General features: G+C 49.2%; 1 protein-coding gene across 1 annotated transcript; it reads left to right on the forward strand.

Moving 5' to 3' along the window:
- The first annotated feature begins 15,261 nt into the window (after positions 1-15,261).
- LOC119267659 (dolabradiene monooxygenase-like) lies at positions 15,262-17,996 on the forward strand. Its single transcript, XM_037549089.1, has 2 exons — positions 15,262-16,277; positions 17,217-17,996. The coding sequence occupies exons 1-2, from the start codon at positions 15,384-15,386 to the stop codon at positions 17,862-17,864; spliced, it is 1,542 nt and encodes a 513-aa protein (XP_037404986.1). The 5' UTR covers positions 15,262-15,383; the 3' UTR covers positions 17,865-17,996.
- Positions 17,997-18,284: the final 288 nt, after the last annotated feature.

Below are 18,284 nucleotides of genomic sequence, written 5' to 3' on the forward strand. Positions count from 1 at the left end.
TGCGACATATGCCAACGGGTGGCTTATCATTGTGGGAGCCAGTAAGACGTCGCCGGTGCCTGGAAACGAGATGAGGCGAAGACATGCACGCCGGCGAATCTTACCCAGCTTCAGGGCTCTCCGTGGAGATAACACCCCTACTGCTGCTCTACGGGGTCTCCGCATGATCACTAGATGGACAAGTAGCTACACAATGCTCCTTGAGCTGTTCGGTGGGAGGAGGAAGAAGGGCACGGTTGGCCTGCTTCTTCTCCTTGTGAGGTGTCTAAAACTAGCTGGGGGTCCAACCCTTTGCATGGGCGCCCCGGGGGGTTTATATAGGCCTACCCCCCGGGGGTACAATGGTAATCCGACTGGGCACGGGGCCCAGCCGTCTGTGACTGCGCTCGCCGGCATCTGCGCCGGCTGCTGGGGCCCGCCGACTGGTGGGTCCGTCGGTTGCCAACTCCTTGGCAACAGGCAGGCCCCACTGCCAAGGATCTTGTCGGTGGCTGGTTACTGTTGCCTCAACCTGATGACGAGGGCTTCGTCGAGGTAAGCGTGGCTACAGTGCCGCCGTCCGGCGGGCGATCGCTGTAGCCTTACCGCGTCTTGTCTCCTTAATGGGCATCTTCTTCGAGGGGGGAAGCGAGCCGGCTGCGGGGAGCCGGCCCCGTCTCGGGCCGACTGGGGGAGGCCTGGCCGCCTTTGGGCGTCTCTCTGCCCGAAGGGGCCCACCGCCCGTGGGCCGCGCTGGCGGCCCATCATGGGTGACATCAGGGTCAACATGGCAACAGTGTCGCGCCGGACGGGTCATTGCCACTCCGTATGGCGCACTGTGCCAGGCGTGCTCCGGGATTCGGGGGTGGCAGGCTTTACTGTAGCCGCGCCCCGTCTCATCGCCGCTAGGTGGATGCAAACTTTGAGGGTACGGTCTTGATCGCTTTATGGGAGCCGGCTTCTTGGAGTCGGCCTCCTCGCGGCCGGCTTCTCGAAGTAGGCCCTCCCATGGCTTTCTTCATGAGGGCTAAAGTCGGGCCGCCTTCCGAAAGCCGGCCTGGGTGACAGCCAGCAAGGGGAAGGCGGCCCCATGCCTTGGATTCTGGAGAGCCGGACGGGCTCGTAATTTTTTTAGAAGGGCCAGAGGAAGCCGGTTAGGCTACGCGTGGCTATTTACTCCGACAAGTATGCTGAGGCCAGACACCCCGTGCCCCTGATCGACTAGATGAAGCAACTGGTCGAGCTCCACAAGGCGGCCGAACATGCCATGAAGGTCCTCATAGTTCGGTTGTGGCCTGGAGAGGCTCTACCTGGGAGCTATTTCGGGCTGGTGCGGCAGCTGGTGGAGGCCTGTCCAAGGCTCGAAGTCATCAAGCGCTCCGTCTGCATTGAAGGTGCCCGTAGGGCCCTTGCCTGTGCTAAGGTGCACTGGGGCAAGCTGGATGCTGAGAAGCTTGTGAAGGACGGGCCACCGCCGGGGAAAGAGCATCGCAAGCCCGAGAATTATTATAAGGATGTTCTGAAGGATGCCTGCCTTGTGGCGAATGAATGTTCTAGGGATGTAATTTTTGAGTGAAACTTGCTCGTTTTGTCCTGTGCGCTGAAAACTTGTTCATATGCGCTAAGCAATGCTGTTGGAATTTAAAATATTACCTTCTGTGCGGCTGTTTATCAATTCTGAGAGATGGCGAGTCGTCGGCTTCTGCCCCCATGCCGCTAGTGCTGGGGTGTTCGGGCATAAACCTGAGCGCTCTTTTTCCCATGTTTGGGTCCTTCGAGGGAGGCGCTCAGCCCAACGAACAAGGCAATCGGACTATAATGCGTGAACACTCTCACTTAGCCATACAATTCTATAATTTTAAATTTCAGTGAAGCCCCTGGTATTCGGAAGACCTAGTTCGGGGCGCTATCCACGCCTTGGCCGGACAGAGCCGACTCCTCGCTCTAAACGGCATAAGTCTTTAGGGACTCGAAAAACCTCTCGAACAGCGACCAGCTCTCGCTTCATCATGACAGTCAGTTTTAGCTTTCTCCATTGAGGTGCTCGACCCAGCTCAACTGGGGCACAATCGCAGTGGTTCTCCTAGTGCTACCTTAGCCGATATAGCGGAACATAAGGCACCAAAACATAGGAGCCGGGAAAACCCAACTATTGACCCAAGACATGATTCGGAGCCGATGCATATAATGCTATAAGTTCGGGGTGCCGCACTTGTTAAAGTGTTCGGACCTCTCACACCATATTGAGGGGTACTAAAGCCCCTGGCGTATTTTGGCCGTACCAAAGTGTACGGGTGCAACATGTCGTTAAGGAACATATATTTATAGAAAAAGAGTAATGCAAAAATAGACAAAAGCTATGCATTGTTTATTAAAAAGGGCTACGATCAAAGCAGAACGATACAAATAATGCGGTAAGCAAAAGGTTGGACTATTTAACATGTCCGTTCCCGGGGCAGGCTGCGGAATGGTATGCGAAACAGGTATACTGCTCGTGATAGAGACCACCTGGGATTTCCGTAATGCGGCATGGCTTGTCTGCTTCCCTGGTTCTTGCATCGTTTGTGCGGCAATTGAACTGCCGAACAGGCCTTCCGAAGAATGGAGTCCTAAAAGTAAGAGAAAATTAAAAAATTGGCAGCCCCTAGTGCGGTTTAAGCCGTGTTTTGGGACGTGCCGTGATGGTTCCCCTCCCCCTGTACCCATGGTATTTCTAGAGCGTAGTTATGTGCACGAAGCACTGGTGTCACATTTTTGCGAGGGCTGGGGTTGGGGCCGCATTGCTACGCCTACTCGGAACATGCCAGGCGGTCTTGTTGTAGGTTACTCCGGGCGCGCTTGACGGTGTCCGAATGTTTAATGGCCGGACTGGAGAACTGCCTGGAGAGGCTGCTTTGTACTTCCGCTGCAAGGGCCGCCGTGTGCTCCTCCGTTCGGAGGGAGCGTTCGGTGTTTCCATTGACCGTAATTACTCCTCGAGGGCCTGGCATCTTGAGCTTAAGGTATGCGTAGTGCGGTACAACATTGAACTTGGCAAATGCGGTTCGCCCGAGCAGTGCGTGATAGCCACTGTGGAATGGGACTATGTCGAAGATTAACTCCTCGCTTCGAAAATTATCTGGAGATCCGAAGACCACTTCAAGTGTGACTGAGCCTGTACAGTTGGCCTCTACACCTGGTATTACGCCTATGAAGCTCGTTTTGGTGGGCTTAATCCTCGAGGGATCTATGCCCATTTTCCGCACTGTATCCTGGTAAAGCAGGTTCAGGCTGTTGCCGCGTCCATAAGGACTCTAGTGAGATGAAATCCGTCAATAATTGGGTCTAGAACCAATGCAGCGAATCCACCATGACGGGTGCTAGTGGGATGGTCCCTTCGATCAAAGGTGATCGGGCAGGAGGACCATGGGTTGAACTTTGGGGCGACTGGCTCTACCGCGTATACGTCCCTTAACGCGCGCTTCCGCTCCCTTTTGGGGACGTGGGTTGCGTATATCATGTTCACCATCCGCACTTGTGGGGGAAAACCCTTCTGTCCACTGTTGTTTGGCGGCCGGGGCTCTTCGTCGTCATCGCAACAACTGATTGATCCTGCTGGCAAGCTATTAAACCAATGCCGAGATGGTCCTTTAAGCTTGAGTGGGAGGTATTTGATGGCGTGGAGATCACTGCCGCGGGCCATGTGGATATGAAGGAGATAATCATTGATCCATACCACAGGATCTGTTGCGCCATCGTATGATTCAATGTTTACGGGTTTGAAACCCTCGGGGATTTGATAATCCATTACTTCGTCTGTGAAGCATAGTGGGTGTGCGGCGTCTCTGTACTGGGCTATATCACGACGTAGCTCCAATGAGCTTTGTCTACTGTGTTCGGCCCCACCGGATTTATGTCCGGCGTGACGGTTATTGTCTCGAGTCGTGGGGCGCCCGCGCGATCCATAGATCGATCTTGTTTGCCTTGCCTTCTCCTCCAACATATCTCGCAGGTCCGACGCATTTTCCCGTGCCTTGGTACGGGGTGCGGCTTGAGTGGAGGGCCGAGAGGCCTCTCTGTCGCGGCCACGAGGTGGCCGGTCGGCCGTATCAAGTGCTTCCTCCTCTAATCGGGGTAGCAACCTGTGCTTTGGGTAGCTCTTGGAGGGGCGTTCGAGTTTATGCTCTTCGGCCGCAAGGACTTCAGTCCATCTGTCGACTAGCAAATCTTGATCAGCTCTAAGCTGTTGCTGTTTTTTCTTGAGGCTTCTTGCCGTGGCCATAAGCCTGCGTTGAAAACACTCTTGCTCGACGGGATCCTCTGGCATGACGAATTCGTCGTCGTCGAGGCTTGCCTCGTCTTCGGAGGGAGGCATGTGATTATCGTCCTCGACCTCTCTGTCTGCCGCTCTCTCATGAGGGTTGGTTTCTCCCTCCTCCTGTGTTGAATCTTGCTGGAGGGGGTTTTCTTAGGCACTCTCTGGAGTATTATTATCTCCTGTGCTGGAATCACCGTATTTGTTTTGGCAGGATTTTGAGCGGCGCCGCTGACGCTGGCGCTTAGGCTATTTCTTGGAGGGGTCATCCTCCGCTGTTCCATCGCCATCTCCTTCTTTTGGGGTGTCCACCATGTATATGTCATATGACGAGGTGGCTTTCCAGGGCCCGATAGGCGCTGGTTCTTCATCGTCTCCTGCATCGGCGTCCATACCGTCGATGTCTTCGGAGTCGAAGTCCAGCATGTCGGTTAAATCGTCGACAGTGGCTACAAAGTGGGTGGTGGGTGGGCTTTGAATTTCTTCATCGTCCGTACCCCAACCTTGCTGACCATAGTCCGGCCAGGGCTCTCCTGATAAAGAGAGAGACTTAGTCTTCAGAATATCGCCGAAAGGCGAGTGCTGAAAGATGTCCGCGGCAGTAAACTCCATGATCGGCGCCCGATCGGATTTGATCGGCAGGGGCGTGAGGGGTTCGGAGTTCGGAGAGGAGTCCGACTCCTTGGAGTCATGAGTCTCGCGGAGTGTGGCCTGGTGTTCGGCTCGATTGCCGTTGGGGTCGCAGCCCCCGAGGCGGTGTCCAACCACCTATCCTCGATCGGTGCAGTTGGCTCCGAATTAAGGGTCGAAGCCGATGCGGGTGCGGCCTCCAGGGCACTGTTCGGCGGTGGAGCTAGATCATGCTCGTCGTGAAAGTGCGGCGCGCTCGGCAGTGGCTCGAATCCGTCGAAGATCAAGTCCTCGCGGATGTCAGCCGTGTAGTTTAAACTTCCAAATCTGACCTGACGGCCAGGGGCATAGCTTTCGATCTGCTCCAGATGGCCAACTGAATTGGCCCGCAGTGCGAAGCCGCCGAAGACAAAGATCTGTCCGAGGAGGAAGTTCTCACCCTGGACTGCATCGCTATTGATGATCGTAGGAGCCATCCAGCCTGACAGCGACGACACAGAGGAACTCTCAATGAAAGCACCAATGTCGGTGTCAAAACCGGTGGATCTCGGGTAGGGGGTCCCGAACTGTGTGTCTAGGCCGGATGGTAACAGGAGGCAGGGGACACGAAGTTTTACCCAGGTTCGGGCCCTCTTGATGGAGGTAAAACCCTACGTCCTTCTTGATTAATATTGATGATATGGGTAGTACAAGAGTAGATCTACCACGAGATCAGAGAGGCTAAACCCTAGAAGCTAGCCTATGGTATGATTGTTGTTGTGTACGTTGCCCTACGGACTAAAACCCTTCAGTTTATATAGACACCGGAGAGGGTTAGGGTTACACAAAATCGGTTACAATGGTAGGAGATCTACATATCCGTATCGCCAAGCTTGTCTTCCACGCCAAGGAAAGTCCCTTCCGGACACGGGACGAAGTCTTCAATCTTGTATCTTCATAGTCCAGGAGTCCGGCTGAAGGTATAGTCCGGCTATCCGCACACCCCCTAATCCAGGACTCCCTCAATCATCATTAGAGCAATTTCCCATTTGAGGAAAGGATGATGGAGACTATGATTCCCCCACAAGTCGGGATGAGACTCCGGACGAAAAATAAAAAAATGAGAGAAAAGAGAGAAGGGACAATGTTACTATCCTTTTTCCACACTTGTGCTTCAGAGTAGCACCATGATCTTCATGATAGAGAGTCTCTTATTTTGTCACTTTCATATACTAGTGGGAATTTTTAATTATAGAACTTGGCTTGTATGTTCCAATGATGGGCTTCCTCAAATGCCCTAGGTCTCCGTGAGCAAGCAAGTTGGATGCACACCCACTTAGTTTCTTTGGTGAGCTTTCATATATTTATAGCTCTAGTGCATATGTTGCATGTCAATCCCTACTCCTTGCATAGACATCAATCGGTGGGCATCTCCATAGCCCATTGATTAGCCGTGTCAATGTGAGACTTTCTTCCTTTTGTCTTCTCACACAACCTCAACCATCATATTATATTCCATCCATAGTGCTATGTCCATAGCTCGCGCTCATATATTGCGTAAAAGTTGAAAGAGTTTGAAAAGGCTAAGTATGAAACAATTGCTTGGCTTGTCATCGGGGTTGTGCGTGATGGGAGCATTTTGTGTGATGAAAATGAGGCATGGCCAAACTATATGACTTTGTAGGGATAAGTTTTCTTTGGCTATGGTATTTTGATAAGACATAATTGCTTGATTAGCATACTTGGAGTATTACTATTTTTATGTCAACAATAAACTTTTATCTTGAATCTTTCGGATCTGAACAATCATGCCACAATAGAGAAAAATACATTGAAGAATGTTCTAGAAAGCATTCCACATCAAAAATTCCGTTTTTATCATTTACCTACTCGAGGACGAGCAGGAATTAAGCTTGGGGATGCTGATACGTCTCCAACGTATCTATAATTTTTGATTGTTCCATCCTATTATATTATTTGTTTTGGATGTTAATGGGCTTTATTTTACACTTCTATATTATTTTTGGGACTAACCTATTAACCCAAGGCCCAATGCAAATTGTTGTTTTTTTCCTATTTCAGTGTTTCGCAAAAAGGGATATCAAACGGAGTCCAAACGGAATGAAACCTTCGGGAGCGTGATTTTTGGAACAAACGTGATCCGAAGGACTTGGAGTGGATGTCAAGCAACCAACGAGGAGGCCACGAGGCAGGGGCGCGCCTACCCCCTGGGCGCGCCCTCCCCCTTGTGGGCCCCTCGTGGCTCAACCGACCTACTTCTTCCTCCTATATATGTTCACATACCCCGAAAACATCCAGGAGCACCATGAAACCCTATTTCCACCACCGCAACCTTCTGTACCCAAGAGATCCCATCTTGGGGCCTCTTTCGGAGCTCCGTCGGAGGGGGCATTGATCACGGAGGGCCTCTACATCAACTCCATGGCCCCTCCGATGATGTGTGAGTAGTTTACTTCAGACCTTTGGGTCCATAGCTAGTAGCTAGATGGCCTCTTATCTCTCTTTGGATCTCAATACAAAGTTCTCCTCGATCTTCTTGGAGACTATTCGATGTAACTCTTTTTGCGGTGTGTTTGTCGAGATCCAATGAATTGTGGGTTTATGATCAAGTCTATCTATGAACAATATTTGATTCTTCTCTGAAATCTTTTATGCATGATTGGTTATCTTTGCAAGTCTCTTCTAATTATCAGTTTGGTTTGGCCTACTAGATTGATCTTTCTTGCAATGGGAGAAGTGCTTAGCTTTGGGTTCAATCTTGCGGTGCTCGATCCCAATGACAGAAAGGGAAACGACACGTATTGTATTGTTGCCATCGAGGATAAAACGATGGGGTTTATATCATATTTCTTGAGTTTATCCCTCTACATCATATCATCCTACCTAAGGCGTTACTCTGTTCTTATGAACTTAATACTCTAGATGCATGCTGGATAGCGGTCGATGTGTGGAGTAATAGTAGTATATGCAGGCAGGAATCGGTCTACTTGTCATGGACGTGATGCCTATATACATGATCATGCCTAGATATTCTCATAATTATTCGCTTTTATATCAATTGCTCAACAGTAATTCGTTCACCCACCGTAATACTTATGCTATCTTGAGAGAAGCCACCAATGAAGCCTATGGCCCCGGGTCTATTCTCCATCATATAAGTTTCCAATCTATTTTATTTTGCAATCTTTACTTTCAATCTATATCATAAAAATACCAAAAGTATTTATCTTATCATTATTATCTCTATCAGATCTCACTCTCGTAAGTGACCGTGAAGGGATTGACAACCCCTTTATCGCGTTGGTTGCGAGGTTCTTGTTTGTTTGTGTAGGTACGAGGGACTTGCGTGTGGCCTCCTACTGGATTGATACCTTGGTTCTCAAAAGCTGAGGGAAATACTTACGCTACTTTGCTGCATCACTCTTTCCTCTTCAAGGGAAAACCAATGCAGTGCTCAAGAGGTAGCATGGACCCACTTGTGGACTTCCGGACCCCTCTGGAATCCTGTGGAACCTTCTGGAAGCTTCCCGGTACAATACCAAAAAAACTGCACTTTTTTGAAACCCAAAATATGACTTCCCATATATAAATCTGTACCTCTCGACCATTCCGAGACTCCTCATGACGTCCTGGATCTCATCCGAGACAACGAGCAACATTTGCTTACCACTCATCAAATATCGCAATACTACTCTAGCGTCAGCGAACGTTAAGCGTGTGACCCTGCAGGTTCGGGAATTATGTAGTCATGACCGAGACAACTCTCCGGTCAATAACCAATAGCGGGACTTGGATACCCTTATTGGTTCCTACATATTCCATTGAAGGTCTTTTATCGGTTGAACCTTTATGACAACATACATAATTCCCTTTGTCTGTCGGTATGTTACTTGCCCGAGATTCGATCGTCGGTATCTCTATACCTAGTTCAATCTCGTTACTGGCAAGTCTCTTTACTCATTCCATAATACATCATCTTGCAACTAACTCCTTAGTCACTTCGCTTGCAAGCTTCTCGTGATGTGTATTACCGAGAGGGCCCAGAGATACCTCTTCAATACACTGAGTGACAAATCCCAATCTCGATTCACGCCAACTTAACAGACACCTTCGGAGATACCTGTAGAGCATATTTATGATCACCTAGTTACGTTGTGACATTTGATATCACACAAGGTATTCCTTCGGTATCCGTGAGTTGCATGATCTCATGGTCGAAGGAACATGTATTTGACATTAAGAAAGCATTAGCAATAAACTGAACGATCACATGCTAAGCTAGCGGATGGGTCTTGTCCATCACATCATTCTCCGAATGATGTGATCCCGTTATGAAATGACAACCCATGTCTATGGTTTGGAAACCTTAACCATCTTTGATCAACGAGCTAGTCTAGTAGAGGCTTACTAGGGACTGGTATTTGTTTATGTATCCACACATGTATTTAAGTCTCCGGTCAATACAATTCTAGCATGGATAATAAATCTTTATCATGATTTAGAAAATATAATAATAACCATTTTATTATTGCCTCTACGGGATATTTCCATCAAAAGCATCGTCATGATCTCTATCGTCATCGGCTTGACACCTTGATCTCCATCGTAGCGTCGTTGCGTCGAGGTCGTCACGCAAACTATTGCTTCTACAACTATCGCTAACGCATAGTGGGAAAGTAAAGCAATTATATGGCGCTTGCACTTCATACAATAAAGAGACAACCATAAGGCTCCTGCCGGTTGCTGATAACTTACAAAACATGATCATCTCATACAATAACGTTTATCACATCATGTCTTGACTATATCACATCACAACATGCCCTGCAAAAACAAGTTAGACGTCCTCCGCTTTGTTGTTGCAAGTTTTACGTGGCTGCTACGGACTTCTAGCAAGAACCATTCTTAACTACGAAAAAACTACAACGGTGATTCATCAAGTTTGCTGTTTTAACCTTCTTCAAGGACCGGCGGTAGTCAAATTCGATTCAACTAAAGTAGGAGAAACAGACACCCGCTAGCCACCTTTATGCAAAACTAGTTGCATGTCTGTCGGTGGAACCGGTCTCATGTGCGTGGACATGTAAGGTTGGTCCGGGCCGCTTCATCCCACAATACCGCCGAATTGAAATAAGACGTTCGTGGTAAGCAGTATGACTATCACTGCCCACAACTCTCTGTGTTCTACTCGTTCATATCATCTACGCATAGACCTAGCTCGGATACCACTGTTGGGAAACGTTGCATGGAAAACAAAAAATTTCTACGCACATGCAAGATATATCCATGGAGATGCATAGCTACGAGAGGGGGAGATCATCTTCATACCCTTGAAGATTGCTAAGCGGAAGCGTTTATCAACGCGGTTGATGTAGTAGTACACCTTCACAATTTGTCTCGATCAAGTACCGAACATACGGCACCTCCGTGTTTAGCACTCGTTTAGCTCGATGACGTCCTCGCCTTCTTGATCCAGCAAGAGGGTCGAAGTAGTAGATGAGTTCCGGTAGCATGAAAGCTTGACAGTGTTGGTGAAGAATAATCTCCGCAGGGCTTCGCCAAGCACAACGGAGACTATGACGGGGGATAAACTAGAGGGGAGGGGTTGCCGGCACACTACTTGGTGTATCTTGATGTGTCCCAGGTGCTAGCCCTGCCCCTCTATTTACATGTTGAGCCCCGGGGTCGTAACTTGGAGAAAGAGCCTCCTCAAAGTCGGTTTTACCCGAAAGGAAGAGTCATTCTTGGACTTCCAGGACCAAACGCCATAGTCCTTGGCGTCTGGCCTAGATGCCATGGGCCTCGATGTCTGGCTCAGGGCCAGACGCCAGGGTCTCTGGCGTTTGGCCCCCTGGCCTCCGCAAAACTCCTTTTGCACCGACTTAAAACCCCTTGGGCCTTACCCCTTGGCCTAACCATATCATCCTATATAACAATATTTATCTCTGGACCATTCCGGAGCTCCTTGTCATGTCCATGATCTCATCCTGGACTCCGAACAACATTCAGTCACCAACATACATAACTCATATAATACTATACCACCAACGAACGCTAAACGTGCGGACCCTAGGGGTTCGAGAACTATGTAGACATGACCGAGACACCTCTCCGGTCAATAACGAATAGCGTAAGCTGGATGCCCATATTAGATCCTACATATTCTACGAAGATCTTTATCGGTCGAACCGTTATGACAACATACGGAATTCCCTTTGTCTATCGGTATGTTACTTACCCGAGATTCGATCGCAGGTATCTTAATACCTAGTTCAATCTCGTTATCGGCAAGTCTCTTTACTCGTTTCATAATACATCACCTCATGGCTAACTCCTTAGTCGTTTGCTTGCAACCTTATGATGCGCATTACCGAGAGGGCCCAGAGATACATCTTCGATACTCGAAGTGACAAATCTTAATCTCGATCTACGCCAACTCAACAAACACCTTCGGAGATGCCTATAGAGCATCTTTATAATCACCCAATTACATTGTGACGTTTGATAGCACACAAGGCATTCCTTCGATATCCGGGAGTTGCATAATCTCATAATCGAAGGAGTATGTATTTGACATGAAGAAAGCAATAGCAATAAAACTGAACAACCATTATGCTAAGCTAACGGATGGGTCTTGCCCATCACATCTTTGTGATCCCATTATCAAATGACAACACATATCTATGGTTAGGAAACCTTAACCATCTTTGATCAACGAGCTATTCTAGTAGATGCTCACTAGACATGGTATTTGTTTATGTATCCACACATGTATTTAGGTTTCCTATCAATACAATTCTAGCATGAAGAATAAACCTTTATCATGAATAACCAAATATAAAATAACAACTTTATTATTGCCTCTAGGGTATATTTTCTTTAGTTGCAGGAGCAGGTATAATCCTTAGGGAGCACAGTGGCAACATCATATTCAGCTCATGTGGATATCTTTTTTCTTGTGATGACGTGCTTGAAACTGAGATTTTGGGCATTCGAGAGGGCCTCTTACTCGCTTTGCAATGAAGCAATCTACCTATTGATGTTGAATCGGACAGTTTAGAAGCAGTGAAGATGGGGAGATGATAATAGATCTAAATATGTCTTTTTAATAAAGGAGATCAAAGATAGTTTGATCGAGCGTAATTCTTGTATTACACATATTGCTCGTAGAAAAAACAATGCTAGTCACTTCCTGGCAAGTTTTGGACGATCACAATGCTGAACCGTTTGTGTGGCTTGGTTCGGGTCCGGATGAACTCCTCGAAATTGCCAGCCGTGATTGTAATCTTTGAGAGTTGAGTAGTACAAGTATTATCCCGCAAAAAAAGGAACGTGTCCCATAAAAGAGAATATAGAGAGTGATCGGTCGCATAAAAAACAAGAAGGAATCGATGGGTAATGGTGGGCTCCATCTACTCCCTGTCTCCGAGCAACGCATCGAGCACGATAGTCATCTATGCTCGAAGCCAGCTCTTTATGAGAGGAACGCGTCTACTGCTAACATATCTGACGGCTGAGAGCATTTCAGCTGTTCGACGCCCCTAGGGAATGAAATAGTGTCTCCTGGGGGCCAGCCGGCGCTTTTTCCATCATGGGGCGGTCGGATTTCCAACCGCCGCCTCAAGCTGGCCCTACAAGCCGATTTTTGAAAACTAAATTTGGCTAAACTTCGTACAAAATGACACAAATTTGAAGGAAATTTAGGCGTTCCATTGATATTTGTACAAACTTAAAATATAATTTAGAAACTAAACTAAAACTACAACTACTATGCCGCCGCCGCCCCGAGCCTTCTACATGTCGAGGAGCCTGTTGAAGTTGGTGTAGTCCATGCCGTTGTAGTCGCCGTCATCCTGCACACCATCGCTGTCCTTGCTGCAGCCCTGCCCAGGGTAGCCACGGCGGACGGGGTTGGACGGCCCGGGCGCCTCCTCGTCGCGGCCGCGGCACCGAGAGGCAATCTCCTCAAGGGCGCGGCACTGATGCTCCATCTCTTCTCGAACGTAGTCGTCCAGCGCCCACTTCAGGCCAGTCTCGAGGTTGGCGGCCATGTCGAGGTGCTCCTGCTTGGCGACTGGCGGCGTCGCTGGCTCCTTCTTTGGCTTGACTAGGCGAAGATGGCTGCGGGGAGGAGGGGAAGGTTTGTGGCGGCGGCCCTCGTTTATGATGAGGTTGCCGCTGCGTCAGCGCTCCGGCGTCTCTTGGGGCTCGCCCTTGACGGCGCGAGCGGCGTCGGTGCACCGGAGGAGGTGAGAGTTGGAGGAAGAAGACGACGCGCCCGCCATGCGCCTCGGTAGCCACGAGCCGCCGCTCCGGCGTGAGAAGGACGGCGTTGGGTACTCCATTCGCGGCGCGTTTGCCACCATCAATGTGCTCGAGGACCGTGTGGAGAGTGCGCCTGGGGACTCCCCACCACTGGCGGCGGCCGTCCGAGTTGTGCCAGAGCACCGATCGTCGACGCGAGCTGGCCGGCCTGGCGACGCTCGAAGTAGGCCATCCAGAGGTTGGTGCTGTTAGGGGCGTACCTGGCTTGCTGTCGCGCTTCCTTCGGCGGCGCTGAGCCTCCATGAGCCCGACACGCGCATGTCGGGCGACGCTGGGTAGTCCACCTCGTGGAGGAAGCGCGCCTCCCACGCGTGCAAGTGGCGGCGGCCGAAGCCGTTAGCTGCCGCACCATCGCCGGGAAAACGCTTGGCCATAGAGACGGGAAGAGAGAGAAGGCGTCGGCGGTGAAGGAGAGAGGGGCGTCTGCGGCGAAGGAGAGAGGCTGTGGGGGAGGCGAGTGTGCGGCCAGCGGCGAGGGAGGGCAGCTTTTATAGCGGCGAGTGGGCGGCAGCAGTGTGGACACGTGGCGAGAGGGGGCGGGATGCGCGGCGGCGCGCCTTCACTGCGCCGCCCGTGAATTAATGGAAGGCTGTCCGGCGGCGGCATTCACATTGATTCCCCGTGAGAAACTAATGCGATGAGGACAAAGGTTCTCGGCGTCGTTGACTCGGCGGGTCCACCAGCTTTCGTGCCAAATTCATTTTCTCCGGCGCCCCCGGGCACCCCCAGTGTGTCGGGTTTGGTCTGGGTCCGTCGGCACCAATTTCAGCGCTAATCAGTGAAATTTGGTCGTGACTGAACCGTTTTTTCGGCCGACCATAAAAAAAAGAGAAAATTCCTTATATAACACTGTTTGAAATTTTGTTTCCCTATTTAACACTTAATAACTTTTTCTTTCCTATCTAACACAGTCTTTAAATTTTATATCCTTTATGACACTTTCGTCCATTTTAAGCTTTAATGATATTAAATGACATCTGAAAAGACATATTTGCCCCTCATATGATAGGTGACCAAAATTTTACGTGGTAATTTAGCTTCAGGTCAGCAGGGTAGCCGGTGTACATCAATAGTACATGGTACACTACATACTGGATCGATAGTATACAACAAAGTCAGTATGTTAAAATCGTAGTCGGTGCTTGTAATTTTTTGTGAAAAGCCAGTGCTTGTACACGCCTTACACAACTATTGCTAGGTGTAGCCTAGTATATATGTGCATATGCCCAGTCCTTTTGTAACAGCTGTGAGTTGAGATTGAAAAAGGAATATAAAAAGGACCGACATGGTCCCGTGGCCATCAATCGCATCGTGTGTGTTCGTGTTGTAGCCGAGATAGTATCCCTAATTTGCTTTTTTACGGGTATTGCTAGCTTGATTAGCTAGCCAGCGAACGCAGAAATGATCAAGCGAGAGATCGGCTGCTAACTAACTTCATCTATTACGTATTAGCAGTACATGTCCAACTAGAATCGATCCACTTGCCTGCCTACTTGTTTCTTGGTGTGTACGTGTCGTCTACGTCTCGACGGAACCCTCGGAAAGTATTCGAGCTAGCTTCGTGTGCCTGTATGCTGGAAAACACTCGGCTATAACGCCATCAGTGTCGAGGTCGAGATTGGCACCAAGGCCAACGCAAAACGAGTCAGCCGCATACACACATACATATAAAATTTTGGTCAAATATCGCATGAAGGGCAAATAGGTCTTTTCATGTGTCATTTAACATCGTTATGGCTTAAAATGGACAAAAGTGTTATAAGTGGCATAAAATTTAGACTCGGTGTTAAATAAGGAAGAAAAAGTTTTTCGGTGTTAAATAGGGCAATAAATTTTAAGACAGTGTTAAATAAAGAAAACTCTAAAAAAAGAGCCGGGGGTTGTTGGGAGTGCCAAGTGGAGATGCTAGGGGAGCATCAAACGGCTGTCGACCCGGCTGATCCACGCGCGGGATTAGCAGCCGCCGTAAACAATTGTTGATGTCAGCCGGAGTTAATAATAGTAGTTTATATAATTAATATAGCAGGAGTAGTTAGCTGCAACAAACTGATCTCAGATCGATCTTGACTGACTCGGCGCGCTCAATAAAACAAACGGAGCAAGCAAATTGCTCCATCTTACATGTCTAGCTTCCTTGATTAGAAGCAGAGCTGCCATGTACTACATGATGCAAATGGAGGTCGTCTACCTCGGCCTAGCTCTCGTGTCCTTATGTATTGTGCTTCTTTCAGGGCGCAGGCGGAGGCTCTCGGCAGGGAACGAGCCACCGGGGCCATGGCAGCTGCCGGTGCTCGGCAGCCTGCACCACCTCGCCGGGCAGCTGCCCCACCGCGCGATGCGAAACCTGGCACGGCGCCATGGGCCGGTTATGCTGCTCTGGCTCGGCGAGGTGCCCACGCTAGTGGTGTCGTCCCGGGAGGGCGCCCGCGAGGTGATGAAGACCCACGATGTGGCGTTCGCGACGCGGCCCCTGAACGCCACCATGCGCGTGCTCACCAACGGCGGGCGGGGCATTGCGTTCGCGCCCTACGGCGACTACTGGCGTGAGATCAAGAAGATCGTCGTCTCGAAGCTCCTCTCGGCGCGGCGCGTCCTGTCTTTCCGCGCCATCAGGGAGGAGGAGGTCGCCGCCATGCTCCGCGACGTCGCCCAGGCCGCGGCGGCCAGACGCCCCGTGGAGCTAAGCAGGCGCATCTCCGCGCTAGTCACCGACATCACGGTCCGCTCTGTCATGGGCGACCGGTTCAAGGAACGCGACGAGTTCCTCCGCTCGCTCGACCGCGGTGCCAAGTTCGCGTCGGGGTTCAACCCCCCGGACCTGTGGCCGTCGTCCCGGCTGGTGGGTTGGCTCAGTGGGACCCTGCGCCGCGCCAAGGATTTCTGCCATGTCGGGAACGGCATCCTCGACAACATCATCCGGGAGAAAATGGAAGGTGGAGGAGGAGGCGAGAACGAGGACTTGCTCCACGTGCTGCTAAGCATACAAAAGGAGAATGAGGGCAGTCTCCAGTTCCCACTGGACATGGACGCCGTCAAATCCGTCATCTTCGTAAGTACCACTCCACACTTATTAACTGGGTTTTGCTAGTAGAAGTATGTCTCAATTGATTTAGATTTTTTTAATTATGTCTCAATATATACGAGTACTACCTCTCTCTCAGTTTACAGGACGTGCGCGTGCCCCTAGGTCGTCAATTTGACCAATCTAATACAAGTCATATATTACAAAAAATATATCAATATAAACTTCAGATGTTTCATTTTCAAACTGTATAATTTTTGTTTATATAATTTATATTAAGGTGATATAATTGGCAACTTACGTATACGCGTAGGACTTGTAAACTGAAACGGAGGTAGTATTACTTTAAAAGGACAGAAAAGCATCAGAAAAAGATTTTCATTTCCTTGCATCTAGTTACCGATCGACAATAAAGCACCACCGCATAATTAAGTTGAGAAGAATGTACTCTCTCCGATCCTAAATATAAGTCTTTCTAGAGATTTCAATAACAACTACGTACGGATGTATCCTATTTAGTTCGCATTAAAATTTCTAAAAAACCTATATTTAGAAACGAAGGGAGTATATTGTTACAATTAAGTTTGAGAGTAAACGATATTTTCATCCTGGATTAATTTTCTTAATACTACCATTATTTATTTTATTAATACTATCATTTTATATACAAGCATAATAGTCTTCTCCTCATTTTCTTACGTCTATCTCTCAACAACCGAATGTTCTTATGTCTTAGTCGGTGAAGAAAAGTGCAATTACTGTACAAAAAATGCAGCTTGGGCTTTTCTAGATTTTAGTAACTAAAGTTATAGTATACTGCATCGGTTGAGACTTTTTTTTTTTGAAATAGCATCGGTTGAGACTTAAGAAATACTTGTGGATTACAACTTGGCAAAAACTTTATTAGAAAATGGAAAGTGTATCTCAATCTCAAAACTCACTTCACAATGTTTTGCATGAGCGCAGGACGTGTTCGCCGGCGGCAGTGAGACAGCGTCGACGACATTGGGCTGGGCGATCGCAGAGTTGATCAGGAACCCAATGGTGATGCAGAAGGTGACGGCCGAGGTCCGGCGAACATTTGAGGCTCACGGCACCGTAGCGGAGCATGCCCTCGGGGAACTACCGTACATGCACCTAGTCATCCGGGAAACGTTGAGGTTGCACACGCCCTTGCCGCTACTCATCCCACGAGAGTGTCGGGAGTCATGCCAAGTGCTCGGGTACGACGTGCCGCGGGGAACACAGGTGCTGATCAATGCCTGGGCGTTGGGCCGTGACGAGCGCTACTGGCCAGATGAGCCGGAGATGTTCCGCCCTGAGCGCTTCCTAGGCAAGGCAGGCACAGATGACTTTATGGGTACCGACTTCTCATTTCTTCCATTTGGCGCTGGCCGGAGGATGTGCCCGGGGATAGCGTTTGGCCTCGGCAACATTGAGCTCGCCCTGGCGAGTCTACTATTCCACTTTGACTGGGAGGGTCCACCACAGGATGAGTTAGATATGGCCGAGGTGTTAGGCATCACTGTGCGGCGGAAGGCCGACCTCCTGCTGCGCCCTATCCTCTGGGTGCCTGTTCTCGGAGTCTTGTCAGAAGGCAACAAAGATCATTAGCTTATTTTCCTTGTATGTGATGGCCCTGACACGACATTGTGAGGGTGCATTGCGCCGACATGCACGTGCTTAAACAAATACTAGCAAAACAGACTGTTCATCATCTAGATTAGTGTGTAATGTAACTAACATATTCCCTAATATTAACATACATTGCACATACATGATTAATGGTATTCTATTAATTAACAGAAAATCCTTGCAAATCATGGTGTATCTATGCGCATGCATGGGTGGGTGGGTATTGTTTGAAATTTCATCCGTGACCGAGCTTGCGATTTATATTGGCCTTGCTTGTAGTCTATAGACTTGGTCAAACTCCGCCTTGTTATGTTTGCAAGTGACACTAGTGCAGTTAAGGGTATTGCATAAGGTAAAAAGACCTCATCGCACACACAGCCACGAACCGGCGCCTTGTGA

The sequence above is a fragment of the Triticum dicoccoides genome, chromosome 3A (assembly GCF_002162155.2).
Source record: "Triticum dicoccoides isolate Atlit2015 ecotype Zavitan chromosome 3A, WEW_v2.0, whole genome shotgun sequence".
NCBI classification, from domain to species: Eukaryota; Viridiplantae; Streptophyta; class Magnoliopsida; order Poales; family Poaceae; genus Triticum; species Triticum dicoccoides.

Excerpts from the sequence above, each read along its gene's own strand:
- LOC119267659 (XM_037549089.1), top strand. The coding sequence starts at position 15,384 with ATGTACTACATGATGCAAATGGAGGTCGTCTACCTCGGCCTAGCTCTC. Across the intron at positions 16,278-17,216 it reads CCGTCAAATCCGTCATCTTC|GACGTGTTCGCCGGCGGCAG; the intron begins GTAAGTACCACT and ends GCATGAGCGCAG.